The 15,299-nt window shown below is 37.6% G+C and overlaps 1 protein-coding gene across 2 annotated transcripts in view; it reads left to right on the top strand.

Moving 5' to 3' along the window:
• The window catches only part of dennd6b (DENN/MADD domain containing 6B), a 16,536-nt gene extending 1,237 nt beyond the window's left edge, over positions 1-15,299 (top strand). Inside the window, exons 2-21 of one of the 2 annotated variants that reach the window (XM_027164047.2) lie at positions 1,221-1,434; positions 4,741-4,779; positions 4,872-4,914; positions 6,235-6,350; positions 6,439-6,519; positions 7,099-7,204; positions 7,533-7,612; positions 8,675-8,737; positions 8,823-8,878; positions 9,394-9,516; positions 11,766-11,861; positions 12,033-12,127; positions 12,209-12,274; positions 12,396-12,460; positions 12,575-12,664; positions 12,782-12,835; positions 13,021-13,130; positions 13,228-13,330; positions 13,933-14,007; positions 14,226-15,299. In XM_027164047.2, the coding sequence (XP_027019848.1) occupies positions 1,276-1,434; positions 4,741-4,779; positions 4,872-4,914; positions 6,235-6,350; positions 6,439-6,519; positions 7,099-7,204; positions 7,533-7,612; positions 8,675-8,737; positions 8,823-8,878; positions 9,394-9,516; positions 11,766-11,861; positions 12,033-12,127; positions 12,209-12,274; positions 12,396-12,460; positions 12,575-12,664; positions 12,782-12,835; positions 13,021-13,130; positions 13,228-13,330; positions 13,933-14,007; positions 14,226-14,354 (1,749 nt within the window). In that variant the 5' untranslated portion in view covers positions 1,221-1,275 and the 3' untranslated portion in view covers positions 14,355-15,299. Of the gene's footprint in view, positions 1-1,220; positions 1,435-4,740; positions 4,793-4,871; positions 4,915-6,234; positions 6,351-6,438; positions 6,520-7,098; positions 7,205-7,532; positions 7,613-8,674; positions 8,738-8,822; positions 8,879-9,393; positions 9,517-11,765; positions 11,862-12,032; positions 12,128-12,208; positions 12,275-12,395; positions 12,461-12,574; positions 12,665-12,781; positions 12,836-13,020; positions 13,131-13,227; positions 13,331-13,932; positions 14,008-14,225 lie in introns of those variants that run through there. The other variant, XM_027164048.2, reaches the window with a different exon arrangement.

Here is a 15,299-nt window from a genome sequence, read left to right as displayed (position 1 = left end):
CACAAATTGTACAACAACTCGCCAACTCTTTGTCACTTTCCTAAAAACATTACTGAATCATTTTTGCAGTGGACGCTGATATTAAGTGGTGCCAGTGGCATAAAGGGGGTAAACTTACTCTGCAGCAATGTTTAGGTAGGTTTTACAACATGACTCACAGCACCACACTGCCTTTTTTCCCAAGGTATGTGACACACAGACAAACACACACACACACACACACACACACACACACACACACAGCCGTCCACAGTGTAGGAGCTTTCAGCACTGATACTAAACACATTACTAACTACTTGACCCCTTTCAGTACTAACTACATACACAGACATCATGTTAGAGTCATTCAGATCCTTATGCTTGCCCATTTTCCCTTCCTCCAACACATCAACTTTAAGAACAGACTGTTCACTTGCTGCCTTATATACCACATCCACTGACAGGTGTCATTGTAACGAGATACATTTTCACTCAATTACTAATTATAATAGAAAAAAAACAGTTTTAGTACTCAATCACTATGTAAAACACATTGCACATGTTAGAGTTATAGCTCTAGTAATATCAGACACACACACACACAAACACACACACACACACAGATGGTGCTATGCGGTCCTCAGTATTTACTTTTCTGTTTTACAGCATGTATGCATAGTGATCAAATTATGCTCCAGTTGCCTACAGGACACACATTACTATCTTCTACCACCATGTTGTCAAACTCTGCTGCCACTTTTTCATGCGTTCCCTTGGGCTCTACCCCTACCACCTTACCATCCTACTAACACCCTATCACTCTTACACCAGCCTCTCTCTGACAAGATGTAAGATCTTGATTAAGATGAAGAGATGAAGAGAAAATAAACAGTGAGAGGAAAACAAGGAAAAGGGCAGTGAGTTTAGGCAAAAGACCATCAGAAAAGGAAAAAAATAGGCAAATGTGATTTTCAATTAACAGAAGATGAAGAGTGAAACGTCATTTACTGTCCCACTGCTTCAGATCAGAGAAAGAGTTACTTTAGAAATTTAGAAAGAACATTTTATACCATGATCTACAGTTACAGAGAAGGTCAGAGGGCCAAGTGCATCTTGTGTATACGAGCTACAAGCAAAAATTGGAAGCAAAAGTTACGCATTTATTTATTTATATTGATTGATGCTTTGTTCAATGTCTTTTTGATGAACTACACTGCTTTATAAACACTCTGGTCCATCAGTAGGTGGCGGTAAAAACACTGACCCCCACGTTACTGGAAGAAGAAGAAAGACCGCATGAAAGCAGGAGTGATGGATCGCTTTAACGGCCAAAAAAGAAAGACGGACTCGAAAGAAACAAATGAGTTGATCTCTGTACCGTGGGCGCGTTTCACAGCTTGGCTCGAGTGTGTGTGTGTCGTTACCTTCGACCTCGAGCTCGGACAAGCTATAGAGGTGAGTGACAGCCTTCCATTCGGTACTGCACTCACATCACATAGTGCAGGACACACACAGCACAGTGACGCTGGCCAAGACGCTGGTATCCATCTCTGTACCAGTGTTCTGCAAATCAAGTGTACTGAGAATGCCAAGAGTACTGAACATGCTGAGTACTGAGAATGGGACGTACTGAGGATGCTGAGGGTACTGGGATGCTGAGGATGCTGAGGGTACTGAGGATGCTGAGGGTACTGGGATACTAAGTATGTGATTGATACTGAGGATGCTGAGGGTACTGGGATACTAAGGATGCTGAGGGTACTAGAATACTGATTATGTGACTGGTACTGAGGATGCTGAGGGTACTGGAATACTGAGTATGTGACTGGTACTTAGGATGCTGAGGGTACTGGAATACTGAGTATGTGACTGGTACTGAGGATTCTGAGGGTATTGAGTATTAAGAGTATTGCAACAAGCCCAAGTTTTAGGCTTCTTTAGTTGTACATATAGCTTCAACAGTGACCATAAAAGAAAGAAAGAGTTAATGAGCAAATAAAAAAAACAGATGTAAGTTATGTACTTACATGTAAACTATGTAAGTCATGTACTTTGAGTAGTTTTAGAGTAGGTATGTCAGGTTCCTCTAATACCACATACATAATACCTCTTTATTAAACTGTTCAGATTGATGAATTTCACCTACTGTTGAATTCATGTAGAGGTTCTTGAGGAGGCTGTAAGTACTGGGATCCTGAGGGCACCAACTGTTTGTTGCAATGAAGGTTTGTGGAACAAAATCACATGTGTTGTCTTTATTTATTGTGTATAAAACAATTATAAATTGTTAAAAACAAGTCTTCAAGACCTCAGGTTTTTAAGATGGAGGAGAGAGAAAGAAAGGAGAAAATGTTCCAGTGAAATGCAAGAGACTTGAGGTACAGGTGTGAGAATATGAGATGGGACATGGCTCCATTCCTGCTGCTGACTAAAACTTTACGATTTACTGTAGAGCATTTCTGGATTGCTCTACTAATACATTTTCCCATGATGAACAGTCTAATCTGAAGCAGCATGCAGCTGTGATAATCGTGTATGAGCATCTAGCGGGCAGAAAACACAGAGTGGAATTCCCTCAAAGCAAAGATGGTATTCTGCTCTTACTGTATATATGGAGCAGTCCCTTATTTTTCAACAAAAATCTTCAATGATTCCATCAAGCGTGAGAGAGAAGCTCTAGACAATTTACATTAAATTGTGACGTGACATACAGCTAAGTACAGTGACCCCTACTCAGAATTTGTTCTCTGCATTTAACCCATCCAAAGTGCATACACACAGCAGTGAACACACACACCGTGAACACACACCCGGAGCAGTGGGCAGCCATTTATGCTGCGGTGCCCGGGGAGCAGTTGGGGGGTTCGGTGCCTTGCTCAAGGGCACCTCAGTCGTGGCCGGCCCGAGACTCGAACCCACAACCTTAGGATTACGAGTCAGACTCTCTAACCATTAACCGTGCAAATGGCATTTGGCATTTGGCAGATGCTCTTATCCAGAGTGACTTACATTGATATGACTGCGCAATTGATGGTTAAGGGCCTTGATCAGGGGCCCATGAGTGGCAGATTGGTGGCCCTGGGATTCAAACTCATGACCTTCCGAGCAGTAGTCCAACACCTTAACTGAGCTAATACTCACTCTCACTCACTCACTCACTCATTTTCTACCGCTTATCCGAACTACCTCGGGTCACGGGGAGCCTGAACATAACAGGAAAAATTCCTGACAAAAAATGTTTTGCCACACGGGGCACCATCTTGAAACATATCACTCACAGTGGGGTGAAAAAATTGAGGGTTATGGGAGGATGTTTATAATCCTTTAATCCTTGTAGCTTCCAGGAAAATCTATTCCGGTGCCAGGATGACTTTGGCCACGTGCATCTCTTTACGTTTCTCGTCACGTGTCTGCCCCGCCTTCGTCTGCTCCTCCCTGTCTACACACCAGTTATCTATTGTGATTACCCTGTGTATTTAACTGTGCCGTTTTGCCTTGTGCAGCACGTAATCTACTGTCGTCATGTTCTGTCTCTAGTCCGTGTCGTGTTTCCTTTGTTATTAAACCCTGTTTAATTTTCTATCCTGCGTTTGGGTCCGTTTCATTCCCGCATTCATGACGGATGAACCTGCTAGAGGTTAGGCGTTTGAACAGGCTTTGTGGGGTGTGACAGGTCCCGCTTTCTGGTAAGGGATATGTACATGTCCTGGAGAGCAGTATGGACTTAAAATAATGAAACTGATAGTGAAAGATTCATGATGCTGCAAAAAAGGATTCTTGTACACCAGAGTAATTATCAAAACAGCATCATGGTGAAGGTGAAGGAGCTTCCTAAAGTTCATTAAACAACACTCGAGTGGAGCTTTATAATCATCTCCTGTGTGCTGTTGTAAGCTGCACCCTGTCCTCTGTACGTTTTTTCCTTCAGTTCAGCATTCAGAGTAAAAACATGACTACTATAAGGTTCAGTAGGTCTCTAGTGATCCTGTTAATTTCTCAGTGCAGCCATTCACCCAACACTGAACTTATTTTCTATTTTTTATTTGTATGTTTCAATTTGAATTCCACCAGGTATGACATTTAATGTAGTAAAAAAGAAATACATAAATATACAATGTATATGCAATGTGTTAGCTAATGTGTTAATATTATATTATATTACTATTATAATAATACAGTATGTTATTATTATTATTATTATTATTATTATTATTATTATTATTATTATTATTTTATATTTATTACTTTTTTTCTCTGTCTTCTGTTTCCAAACTTCTGTAAAGTTTTTAAGACAATGGGAATTGTTAAAAGCACTATACAAATAAATTGAATTGAATTGAATTGTTTTGTAACTTTGGCTTTTGAAGATTCTATCCAGTAGAGATTTTAATGTGGATTCAGTCTTGAATCTGATGCAGAATCTGATTTGTTCTACTCTAGGCCATTGCAGATTTAAAGTTAGTACACATTTGGTTGGACAAGCAATGGCTTCAAAGAAGCTGACTTTCAGAACTCAGCTAACATTGGCTGTCACTGGCTGAATGTATGCGAGGTGGATTTTTTACATAGCTGAAATTCTGTCATTGTCCAAGTGTACTAAATTACTATATAAAAAACGATGCTGAATAATAGACCATAAATTAATGCAGCACATTTTGAGATTTCACATTAGCTTGTTGGATAATTTTTACTTCTTAAAATCATCCCACATATTACAAGCCACTAGAACCTAGCAGTATTTGCTTTTGTCTCTTTTCGTAGATGATCTACCCACATGATGCTAAAATGACAGAGAAGGAGGTAAGTGCATGAGGTATGTGCATTTTTATGAAAATGGATAATTAGCTGCACTATTCTTTGAGTCTAATTTTTTATTTTATTTTTTCCTCCAGAAAACAAGCATATGCTATTTAGCATTTCCTGACTCATTTTCAGGTAAGTTCATTAAGTGTTGAGCAGAATGGTCAGAGTTGGGATATAAAAACAGTTCAGTGCCAGTATCAAAATCCTGACTATCCTAGTAACATCATATAATAAATGAACCAGTACTAAAACGGTAGATATATATGTAACTTTCATTCAGTGAGCACCTCCAAGGGAAGTAAGAATTACAGTACACTTTTTTGTGCCTATGTGTAAATGCCATGACATTTGGAAAGTCACAAAATGACTCATTGAAAAATTGCCATACAGCCAGTGTTTTCTGAAACATTCTGTCAGAGTTCCTGCTGGTTTTGAATTGAAGGGAATCCTTCCACTGTTACATACAGCAATTCAATTTGTTTCCCACCTAAATTGCCAGGTGTGGTGAGAATAAATCATACCACAGGGTCATGAGGTACCACATGAGGACTGATTGGAAAGCTTTTCAGAGATGACTGCCACTTTCATATGGTATCATTCAAGTAGCAGTAGCAAGTGTCATGCCTTTAAGTTATACCTATGAGTGGAGGAGTGGCATGTTCTGACAGCTGCTTGATATCTGACAAACTGGTAATTCATTATGACACACAGCAAGCACCACATATGGGGCCAGTTTCTGTTTATACTAGGGAGCCCCATGACAGATGAACATACAAACTGTTGATTAAAACTGTTGTCGTACCTTTTTTTCTTCGCCACTTGTTTTATGTCCTGCCCCGATATTCTCATTGGTTAGCACCATCATGTTTCCTAGTTGTGCTTTTCTGCCTTCAGTTTGCCCTTGATGAGTTCTGTATTTATATCCTCATGTTATAGAGTCATTAATAATACAAGAGATGAAGGTGATGAGGTCTTGTGTGATGATCTGGAGCATTGGGAAATGGATGGGATCTAGCTGGGGATAATGTGCAGGATCTGATAGAGGAGAAAATGTCAAAGACAGAGGAGAGGAATCCTGAATGTGTAGTGTAGGAACGGGGTAGGGAGGAGGCAGGGATAAGGGTGAAGAAAAATTGTTTTTGGGTTTTCTTAAGAAAATTTTATTAACATCGCTGCCATGGTAAAGCGATCCATGAACAAAGTTTTATTGTAAATTTTAGATAAAAATTAGATAAACAGGGACAATGTGTAAGATTTTTGAAATATTTGAACATGTACTTCTGCAGTTTTGTTTACTTTGAGTTTAATTTTGCATGTAGGTCTGTTATAGGGTGAGATATTACTGGATTGGGTCAGCAGTTCTGATCCTGTTATTGTTACAATGAAAATGCGTTGTTTCTTTTATGATTTTTTATGCTGATGTCACATGTAGTGCAATTCTTCTGCTTATAGGATGCCTTGGGGACACCCAGTTCAGTTTTAGGCTGCGGCAGTCTGTGGGACGAGAGAGTGGCATGTGTTTTGGTGACAAAGATGCGTACAACAAGGAAGCACCACTAACGCTGCAGGTAAAATGTGATATTAGTATATACAGAATAATGAAACAGGATCTGTCATAGATCACTCAGTCATAGAGCTCTGTTTTTATCTTGTTAGAAGGAGATGGCTCACTTCTACGGCTATGTTTACTTTAGACAAGTAAAGGATGTCTCTGTCAAAAGGGGCTACTTTCAGAAGGTGAGTAAATGGAGTGGCACTTTAATTCTTTTTGAGCATAGTTATAATATAGAGCAGGGGTCTCCAATCTTATCCGGAAAGGGCCGGTGTGTGTGCAAGTTTTCATTCCAACCAAGCAGAAGCCACACCAGAGTCTACTAAATTCCAAGAACAACTGATTAAACAGGTGGAATCAGGTGTGGCTTCTGCTTGGTTGGAATGAAAACCTGCACCCACACCGGCCCACTTAAGCACACTTAATAGTACATAAGATTTATAGATACATATTATACATAGGTAGTCAAATACATAATATGGAAATTATGCATATTAGAATTATTAATATATTTATTACATGTGTTTTTTCCCTACAATATAGTTGTTGTTTTTTTTAATTTCCTTCAACTAAAGGATAAAAATCAGAATTTCAGCTTGAGATTAAGCTAATTACCCACATTTAATTTACCAAGGCTGTCAATAATTTACATGAATTTTAACCTGTTTCACACAATGCGTTATTGTTTTTCTCACATAGCACAGTTCGTTTCAAGATATGAGCAAATAAAAATAAACATTGAACTATTTTACTCTTGGTCCTAGTCTCTGGTGCTGGTTTCCAGACTGCCGTATGTGTGCTTGTTCCAGTCTCTACTCCAGATCATTGCTCCTGAGTACTTTGAGAAGTCAGAGCCTTGTTTGGAGGCAGGTGAGGACAGTTAGTACATCTGTCTAACAAGAGCCCTATTTAAATTGCATTTTAGGTTTATGTTGTTTTATATTTTTTATATGGGATGTGCAGGTTTCTAACATTGTGTTTCACACTTGATAATACAGTGATGGACTAAACAATAAATCAAAAGCTGCATATCTGCCAGGGTAGTGAAAGCTCTCTTGAAACCTAATTGGTGAGGTAAAAATGTTAGTTCACAAAAAGTAATAAAATGTTAATAGCTAGTTAATTAGTGCATTCATACTGTTCTATTTGTTTTATTTATTCGTACAGTAGCCTGATATATGTGTTGTAAATCTTGCAGTTTGCAATGAAATTGATCAGTGGCCCCCACCTGTGCCAAGCCAGACTCTCAGCTTGCCTGTGATGGGAGTCATCTTACAGGTTTGGAGTCACCCTTCTTTCTTGCTTATGGTTTAGTAGTAAAATAGACCATGCTGAAGCAAACTTGGAAATGCTTATTTAAATGATGTTTATGCCAGCAGCATCAGGATGTATTGTGTTGTACCTACCCTTCATAATATTTATATGGACTGAACAGATCATTTGTCCTAAATGAATACAAATACAAATAACATCTTCATCTTCTTTGAGGATCCTTGCCAGAAAGCCAGATTAGATGTCCATCAGGATCTCTCAGGACATGATAAAACAAAACATTATGTGCAAGTATGAGGTTTTTTTTAAGAACAGCTCACATGGAGGATGGAGAAGAATACCATGTTTCAACAAAATTCCCATCCTAACTACTACTCAAAAACAAACAAACAATAAAAAAAGACCTGAATTTTAAATGTTCAAGAATATGGTAGATCATTGTTCTTATTTTTCTTAGTGGTCATTGTACACAGAAACTGGCAGCCATGCTCATGGCAAAAAAAAGTTGACATTGTAATAATGGGAGATGTACTGTTTGGTTTTAAGATGACCTAAGTATTGCACTGAGCTCCAAAGTAAAACCACATTTCTACCATGGTTGTGTAGTTGTGCTGCAAGATTAATCATATCGCAATCGTGATATCAAGCCTGTGCGATTATATGACACAAAATAAAGGTGGTAAAATATTATTAGATGGCTATTAATAATACCTGTTATAAATAAAAATATTTCCTGTATTTTAGACTTTTTTGTCTAGATATTTTAGAAAATCTAATTGAAAAAATAAACCACTCAATCAGGGAAAATGTTAAAAATGAAAAAAATATAGAAGAAAGAAATAAAATGAAAATATAAAGCTAGAAACTATTAGAAAAAGATAAAGAGAAAAATAAAATAAAGATGTGTCTCAGTGGTGCTGTGGGTAGCACTAGTGTGTCCAACTAGTGTTGGCTTAGTTTTCTGGTTCTGGGCTGGTTGGGTTGATGAGTTTGTTTGTTGGTTTGATGGGCTGCTTGGTTATTTGGTTGGTTGGCTTAACTCATATTTGTGTAATGCTCTATTTTCAGGTCAAAATTCCTTCAAAAGATGATAAACCGGGAGGAAGTCCAAGCAAACAGGGACCAAAAGAGGTGCGAGTTTACGTCTTATGTTTGATGATGCAGTCAGTAGTTGAAATGTTGATTGAGACCCTTTTATGTTTTGTGTGCTGTGCAGAAACATCTCTCTTCTCCAATGGTTCTCCCTACCATCCATGAGCTGGATCTTTTCAAGTACGTATGTGGCTGCTTGGTTTTATCTGTTGCATGCATAATTAAGCCAAGACCTCTCATTTAATATTTGCATATAAGGTAGGGCTGTTAACATACAGTCGTTAATAATGTATTGTATATGTTACTAACATAGACACAGTTATTGTTTCTGTACTTTTATTTGTTTTGTTTTAAAACACTTTTCAGATAATTCTATTGATGAAGGTGTCATACTTTACAGTCTTTATGTTAAATGCCACAGACATATGTTTTTAGTCTGGAATTTAACAAACACCCCATTATAAAAAAATACTTCAGAGCTTCAGACAAGTTGTACCACTGGAGATAGCAGTGTCTCTAAGTTATTTATTCCCAATCTCTGGATTAAATCTAGGAATAAAAGTTTTGATTATACAATTTGAACAATGATTTTTCCAGATATTAATGAGTGAAAGAAAATGAATATCTTCACAGTCCTAATTAAAGTCATGTAATGGACTAACATAAAGACAATTATTGACCTTTGACCCAATCAGGTGTTTCCAGTCTGTCCTCATTCACATACAGTTGCTGTGGGAGCTGATGTTGCTAGGACAGCCATTGGTCGTCATTGCACCCTCTCCCTCTGTGTCCTCAGAGACGGTTCTGTCTCTTGTTAGGTATACTTATCATTTTGTTGTCTGTCCCATGCTGACTGTGACTATTAAGATAAATAGATTACTAATACAGAAACATAGCAGAAATGGAACATGGTGGACTGCATCTACCTAAAGAGGAATATGTGTAATGGTATACAGCATGAACAATACAGGTAGTAAATTATACACAATACCCAACAAAACTAATTGAAAGGCAAGGCCAATTCATTTGTTTTTGCTATAGACTGAATGTATTTGGGTTTGAGATCAAAGGAAGAGAGTTTAGAATTGTAGCTTTTTTTCTGGTATTTGTATGCAGTTATGTTAAAAAAATAGAACATGGCACATTTTGTATAAAGGAGGGCACGGTGGCTTAGTGGTTAGCACGTTTGCCTCACACCTCCAGGGTTGGGGGTTCGATTCCCGCCTCTGCCTTGTGTGTGGAGTTTGCATGTTCTCCCCGTGCCTCGGGGGCTTCCTCCGGGTACTCCAGTTTCCTCCCCCGGTGCAAAGACATGCATGGTAGGTTGATTGGCATCTCTGGAAAATTGTCCGTAGTGTGTGTGTGAGTGAATGACAGTGTGTGTGCCCTGCGATGGGTTGGCACTCCGTCCAGGGTGTATCCTGCCTTGATGCCCGATGACGCCTGAGACAGGCACAGGCTCCCCGTGACCCGAGAAGTTCAAGCGGTAGAAAATGAATGAATGAATGAACATTTTGTATAAGACCACCTTTTTAGATGAGCAAAAATATTAGAATATGTTGCTGATAGGTGTTGCTTTTTGCCCGAGACTGCCTGGTTAGGTCGACTGCTTAATCAGTTATTAGCTCTGAATCTCTTCTCCTGGTTTTACCCTTCAGTTTCACCTGTGAAGCTGTGTGTATTTTTACAAATGATAAGCTAATGTGAAGAAAGAGCTCTTGGTTGAGAGATGCAAGCTGAGAAAAGAGGGAAAGTCAGAAACATTGTACAAGCATTGAACATTAACAATACATCAATTTGCAATGTCCTGAAAAAACAAACAAACACTTAACAACTAAACACTGAACAGGTCGGCCAAAAAACCCAGGAAAACAACAACAGCTGATGAGGGAAAGATTATGAGAGCTCTGAAGAAAAAAAACAACAACAGTCAGTGACATCACCAACAATCTCCACAAGGCAGAGGTGAGGTCTCTGAGACATAGGCCATAGCACAAGATGTAAACAACTCCTCACCATTAAGAACCGATCACAAAGAAAGTTTCACAAAGTCAGAGATGAGTTACAAAATCTCTGGAGCATAGATTAACTTCTACCAAAGTGAGGGAAAGGAAAAAGTGTGGAGTCAGAAAGGATCTGCTAATGATCCAAAACATACAAGCTCATTGGTCAACTTGGATCAATTAATGATGGTAACAGCATTCTGAATTTAGATGTCTACAGAAACATTCTGTTTGACAATATAAGGAGAAATGGATTTAACCTAATTAGAAGGATAATGCAGCAAGACAATGACCCAAAACAATGCCAACACAACAAAGTACTTCATCAGGATAAAAAATGGAAGGTTTTAGAGTGGTCAAGTCAATAACCTCCTGAAGAAGAGACTGAAGGGAGAAACCCAACAAAACAAAACATCTAAAGCTGTGCAACAAACATAGAAAATCATTAGAAAAGAAGAATGCAGCAGTTTGGTAATATGAATGGGTCACATACTTGATGCAGTTATTTCAAGCATAGGATGTTGTTATTATTTACTTGAGTTTTTCTTAAAGACTGTACCTATAGATTTGCTTGAACAAAAGTAATGGGTGGCCTAATAAATCCAGATTTAAATACCATAAAATAAAATTCATATAAAATATCTTAAGCTCTCAGGTCATCCATCTTTAGAAGAAGGTTGGATCTTGGGCTGATGTCTGTGTGGAGTTTTGCATGTTCACCTCATGCACCTCTCCAGTTTCCACCAACCTCACAAAAACATGCTGGTAGGTGCATTGGTAACCCCTTTGGTCTGAACGAGTGCAGTGTGTATATGTGAGGTGCTCAGCGTTCGTCTCCAGCCTCGTGTCCGCTGGCACCGGATTGACTTTAACCCTGAACAGGATCAAGCAATTACTAAAGAAGAATTAATAATAGAGTTGCATTTTGATTTTTATTTTGTATTATGCACCAAAATATTGTTCAGATTTCTATTTGATGAAGTGCTTAAACTCATTTAGCTAAAATAGGGTGACCTAGAGTGAAGTATCTGCTGTATAATTCTGTCGTGTTCGCTTTTTTCTAGCTGCATCAGTCCACTGAAGTACTGCTGTGATTTTCGGCCTTACTTTACTATCCATGACAGTGAGTTTAAGGAGTACACAACCAGAACTCAGGCACCGTAAGCACCAACACGTTATGAACATTAATGTAAACTTAATTATAGCACTTTAAAATTTAAATATTCTTTATGAAGAATTATTACAAATGTTCAGGCATGTTTTAGAGGATCATTAAAACCCAAAAGAGGACACATTACTTTCTCTCCTCATTTTTCTGCTTGTAATTTTAGGCCTAATGTACTACTAGGTGTTACAAATCCTTTCTTTATAAAGACCTTTCAGAGCTGGCCTCACATCATGTGTCTTGGGGAGCTGAAAATGTCCAGTGAGTAATGCTTTATTTGAAATACTTGTGGAATGAAAGCATTTCTTGTTACACAATTTAATTTTAACTGTTTACATTTAGGAGATGTGCTAAAACAAGTTAAGGTCAAGAAACTGTCCAAGTTGAAAATACTGGACACAAAACCAGGTGCATATAAATGCATTCCATCAATTTTAATTGCAAAAGTCATAATGACTAAATATTGTAAAATGAACAGTACCTGTCTTTATATGTGTCCATCACTGTTCTGTTCTATTTCATCATCAAGGTTTATACACATCATACAAATCGTTTCTTCATAAAGACAAAGCCCTGACCAAGCGACTCTTAAAGGTAAATAAATCTGAGCCATATTAAACTCTGCACATTAATAGCAATGTGTTTTGAATCAACCCATTAACACCTTCCCAACACACACACACACAAACCTAAACATTCAATTTCTAGGGAATTCAGAGGAAAAGGCCTTCTGAGGTGCAGAGCGCCATCTTGAGACGGCATTACTTAGAACTGACACAGAGCTTTATAAATCCACTGGTGAGGACATTTTATGTCTTTGTGCTGAGTACATTTTTTCATTTTATATGACTAATTAAAAAATAATACAACGATTAAGAAGGGTGTCATACCTCAAAACCCTGTCATGTTTTACAGGAACGATACATGGCCAGCCTGATGCCACTGCAAATATCCATGACTCCTTGGAAGGTTAATTAAACCTAATTCAAACCTGCTTATATTTTAAATGTTAAAGACAAATTTGCATTCATGATAAATGACTTGATTGTTTCTGATGCAGCAAGTTTTAAAAAATGAATGAATAGACATGGAAATGCTGGGGGAAAAAAAGTAAAAGAGGAAAAAGACAATGAAGAAAGTGTGTGTGTGTCTAGACTCCTCCTCAGGTCCGCCCCTTCAGTCAGGATGAGTTCTTGGCAACTCTGGATCATGCTGGACCTCAAATTACCTCCATGCACAAAGGAGACTGGCTGGGACTTTATAAGTAACTCACCGTCTACAGTCTTACACTGTTTATGTTTTCTTGGTCAGTGAATATACAGGTTATATTTATACAGAATATATATTTATCTGTTTCAAAGGCAATTCTTTCAGTCCCCTAACTTTGACGGCTGGTTTCGGGCAAAGCAAAGGGAAATGACACATAAGGTGGAATGTCTTCATTTAGAGGCCATCTGTGATGCTGTGAGTACTAAATAAAAACTACTAATAAACATAAAAACATTGGAACATACCAACATTGGGCCTCATTTATTCATTTAGTCATGTTGAATCAATAAGCTTTTATTTTCATTTTGTCAATATATAGCTGATAATGTACACAGTGTAATGAATCAGAGTTTCTCCAGGACCCTGATGCTACACAAAGATTACAAAAGTTTAAAAAAGATTAAAAAGTGAAATAAGCTATTCACATAAAGTGCATGTGTGCAACCCTGTGTGAACAGTGCAAGACAAAAGACTTTTTGGTAATTTTTTTATTTAATATCATATTAATATTTATATCATATTATCATATTAATATTTATAACTGTTAAAGCTGAGGCGATGCACATACAGACAGGTCTCTGAGGTAAGCATTAGTTATTGGTCTACATATTTGGATGTTTTTCACACACTCAAGAGCATGAATATGATATGAATGTTTTTTCATGAATATCAAATTATCTGTAAAAGAATCCTTATGTAAATCTGTTCGTATCATGCTAGATAATTAAGACTCATTATATGGAGGATTTTCTGGTCTGATCTATTGGAATTGTTTTGCTGTGTTTTATTTTTTACAGGATCTGCTGAGTTGGATAAAAGACAAGTCAGAAGTAGAGACCGTTGACCTAATTTTAAAATTGCGTGAAAAATTGGTTAGTGATTGAATTGTAAACTAGAAACAGTATTACACATATATAAAGACATTTCACTACTTTTTCTGGTGCATTTGCAGCTTAATTCTTCCTGATTGCAGTTTTAGTTATCGTTAGTTTCTACTAGTTTTCTCATCTATATTTCAATTAGATAAACGCCGCTGTGAAAAGGTCTGAGGTTAAATGTAGACTTGTCTGATTTCTTCTTCCTGCCCTAGGTGAGAGCTCATATGTATCAGCTTCCAGTGAAGGAGGAATTGCTGGACAAGCTGGAACGTTACATCCATTCTGTGATCAGCTCTCTGCCAGAGGATCTGCAGACAGTACTATACAAAGACAAACATTAAAATGATTTTAATGCAGGAATTAGAATAAGAGTTCAGCGTGTAACTCTGCTGCTCCATTTCAGACAGTTACGAGCTCCAGCAATAAAAACAGACGTACCCATGAAAATGTTTGAGGTAGCGTTGTACTATACTGTATGTAACGTCTGTGATCTGTGTGGCACATATGAACTGGGGTGGGGTGAATGGTTGGAAATGTATTTTATGTAATGTTTTAGATTATCACTTTAATGTTTTAAGCATATTTATATATTATATTGCATCAGAGATGCAAATCAAGGAATGTAGTGCCAGAACTCGTATGTTCTTAACTTGTATGACAGAACCTCATACTGCACTTTATGCCATTATTTCCTTAAGCTTTTTTTAATTTTTTTTTTTTTTTTTTTTTACATAAAACACTCGATGTTCAGAAGTTTGTGGACACCTGACCATCACACCCACATGTGGTTGTTGAACATCTTACTGTTGATTTATTTCCCCCTGTTTGCTGTTATAATAATCTCCACGTTTCTATTCTGGGAAGGTTTTCCACTTGCACAGATATTAGACGTGTGGCTGTGCAGATTTGTGTTCATTCAATAGCACAAGAGCATTAGTGAGATCAGACACCGATGTAAGAGTGAGCAGGTCTTGGGTTTATTCTGTGTTCCGGTTCATCCCAAAGGTGTTCAGTGCATGTGATGACTTTTAGATGCTCAGTCATAACTTTTAGAGTTTAGAAAGTTGTGAGTTGTCTGGATTGTCATATACATAGCTTTATATTTAGCATTTCATTACACTGATCTATTTATAATGCAAAACTGATCAAACTCACAAAAGTATTTATTTAACTTGTTTATCCATTCTTGCGTGTTTTCATTAAAATGTTAGAAGGCACTGAGAGTTTATATTGATCTTTAATGTAGTGTATTAATATGTTATAATAAAAGTTTGATGTTTCCTACA

The sequence above is a fragment of the Tachysurus fulvidraco genome, chromosome 10 (assembly GCF_022655615.1).
Source record: "Tachysurus fulvidraco isolate hzauxx_2018 chromosome 10, HZAU_PFXX_2.0, whole genome shotgun sequence".
NCBI classification, from domain to species: domain Eukaryota; kingdom Metazoa; phylum Chordata; class Actinopteri; order Siluriformes; family Bagridae; genus Tachysurus; species Tachysurus fulvidraco.
Note: the sequence above shows the minus strand (reverse complement) of the source record. Positions and strands in the feature narration are given on the sequence as shown.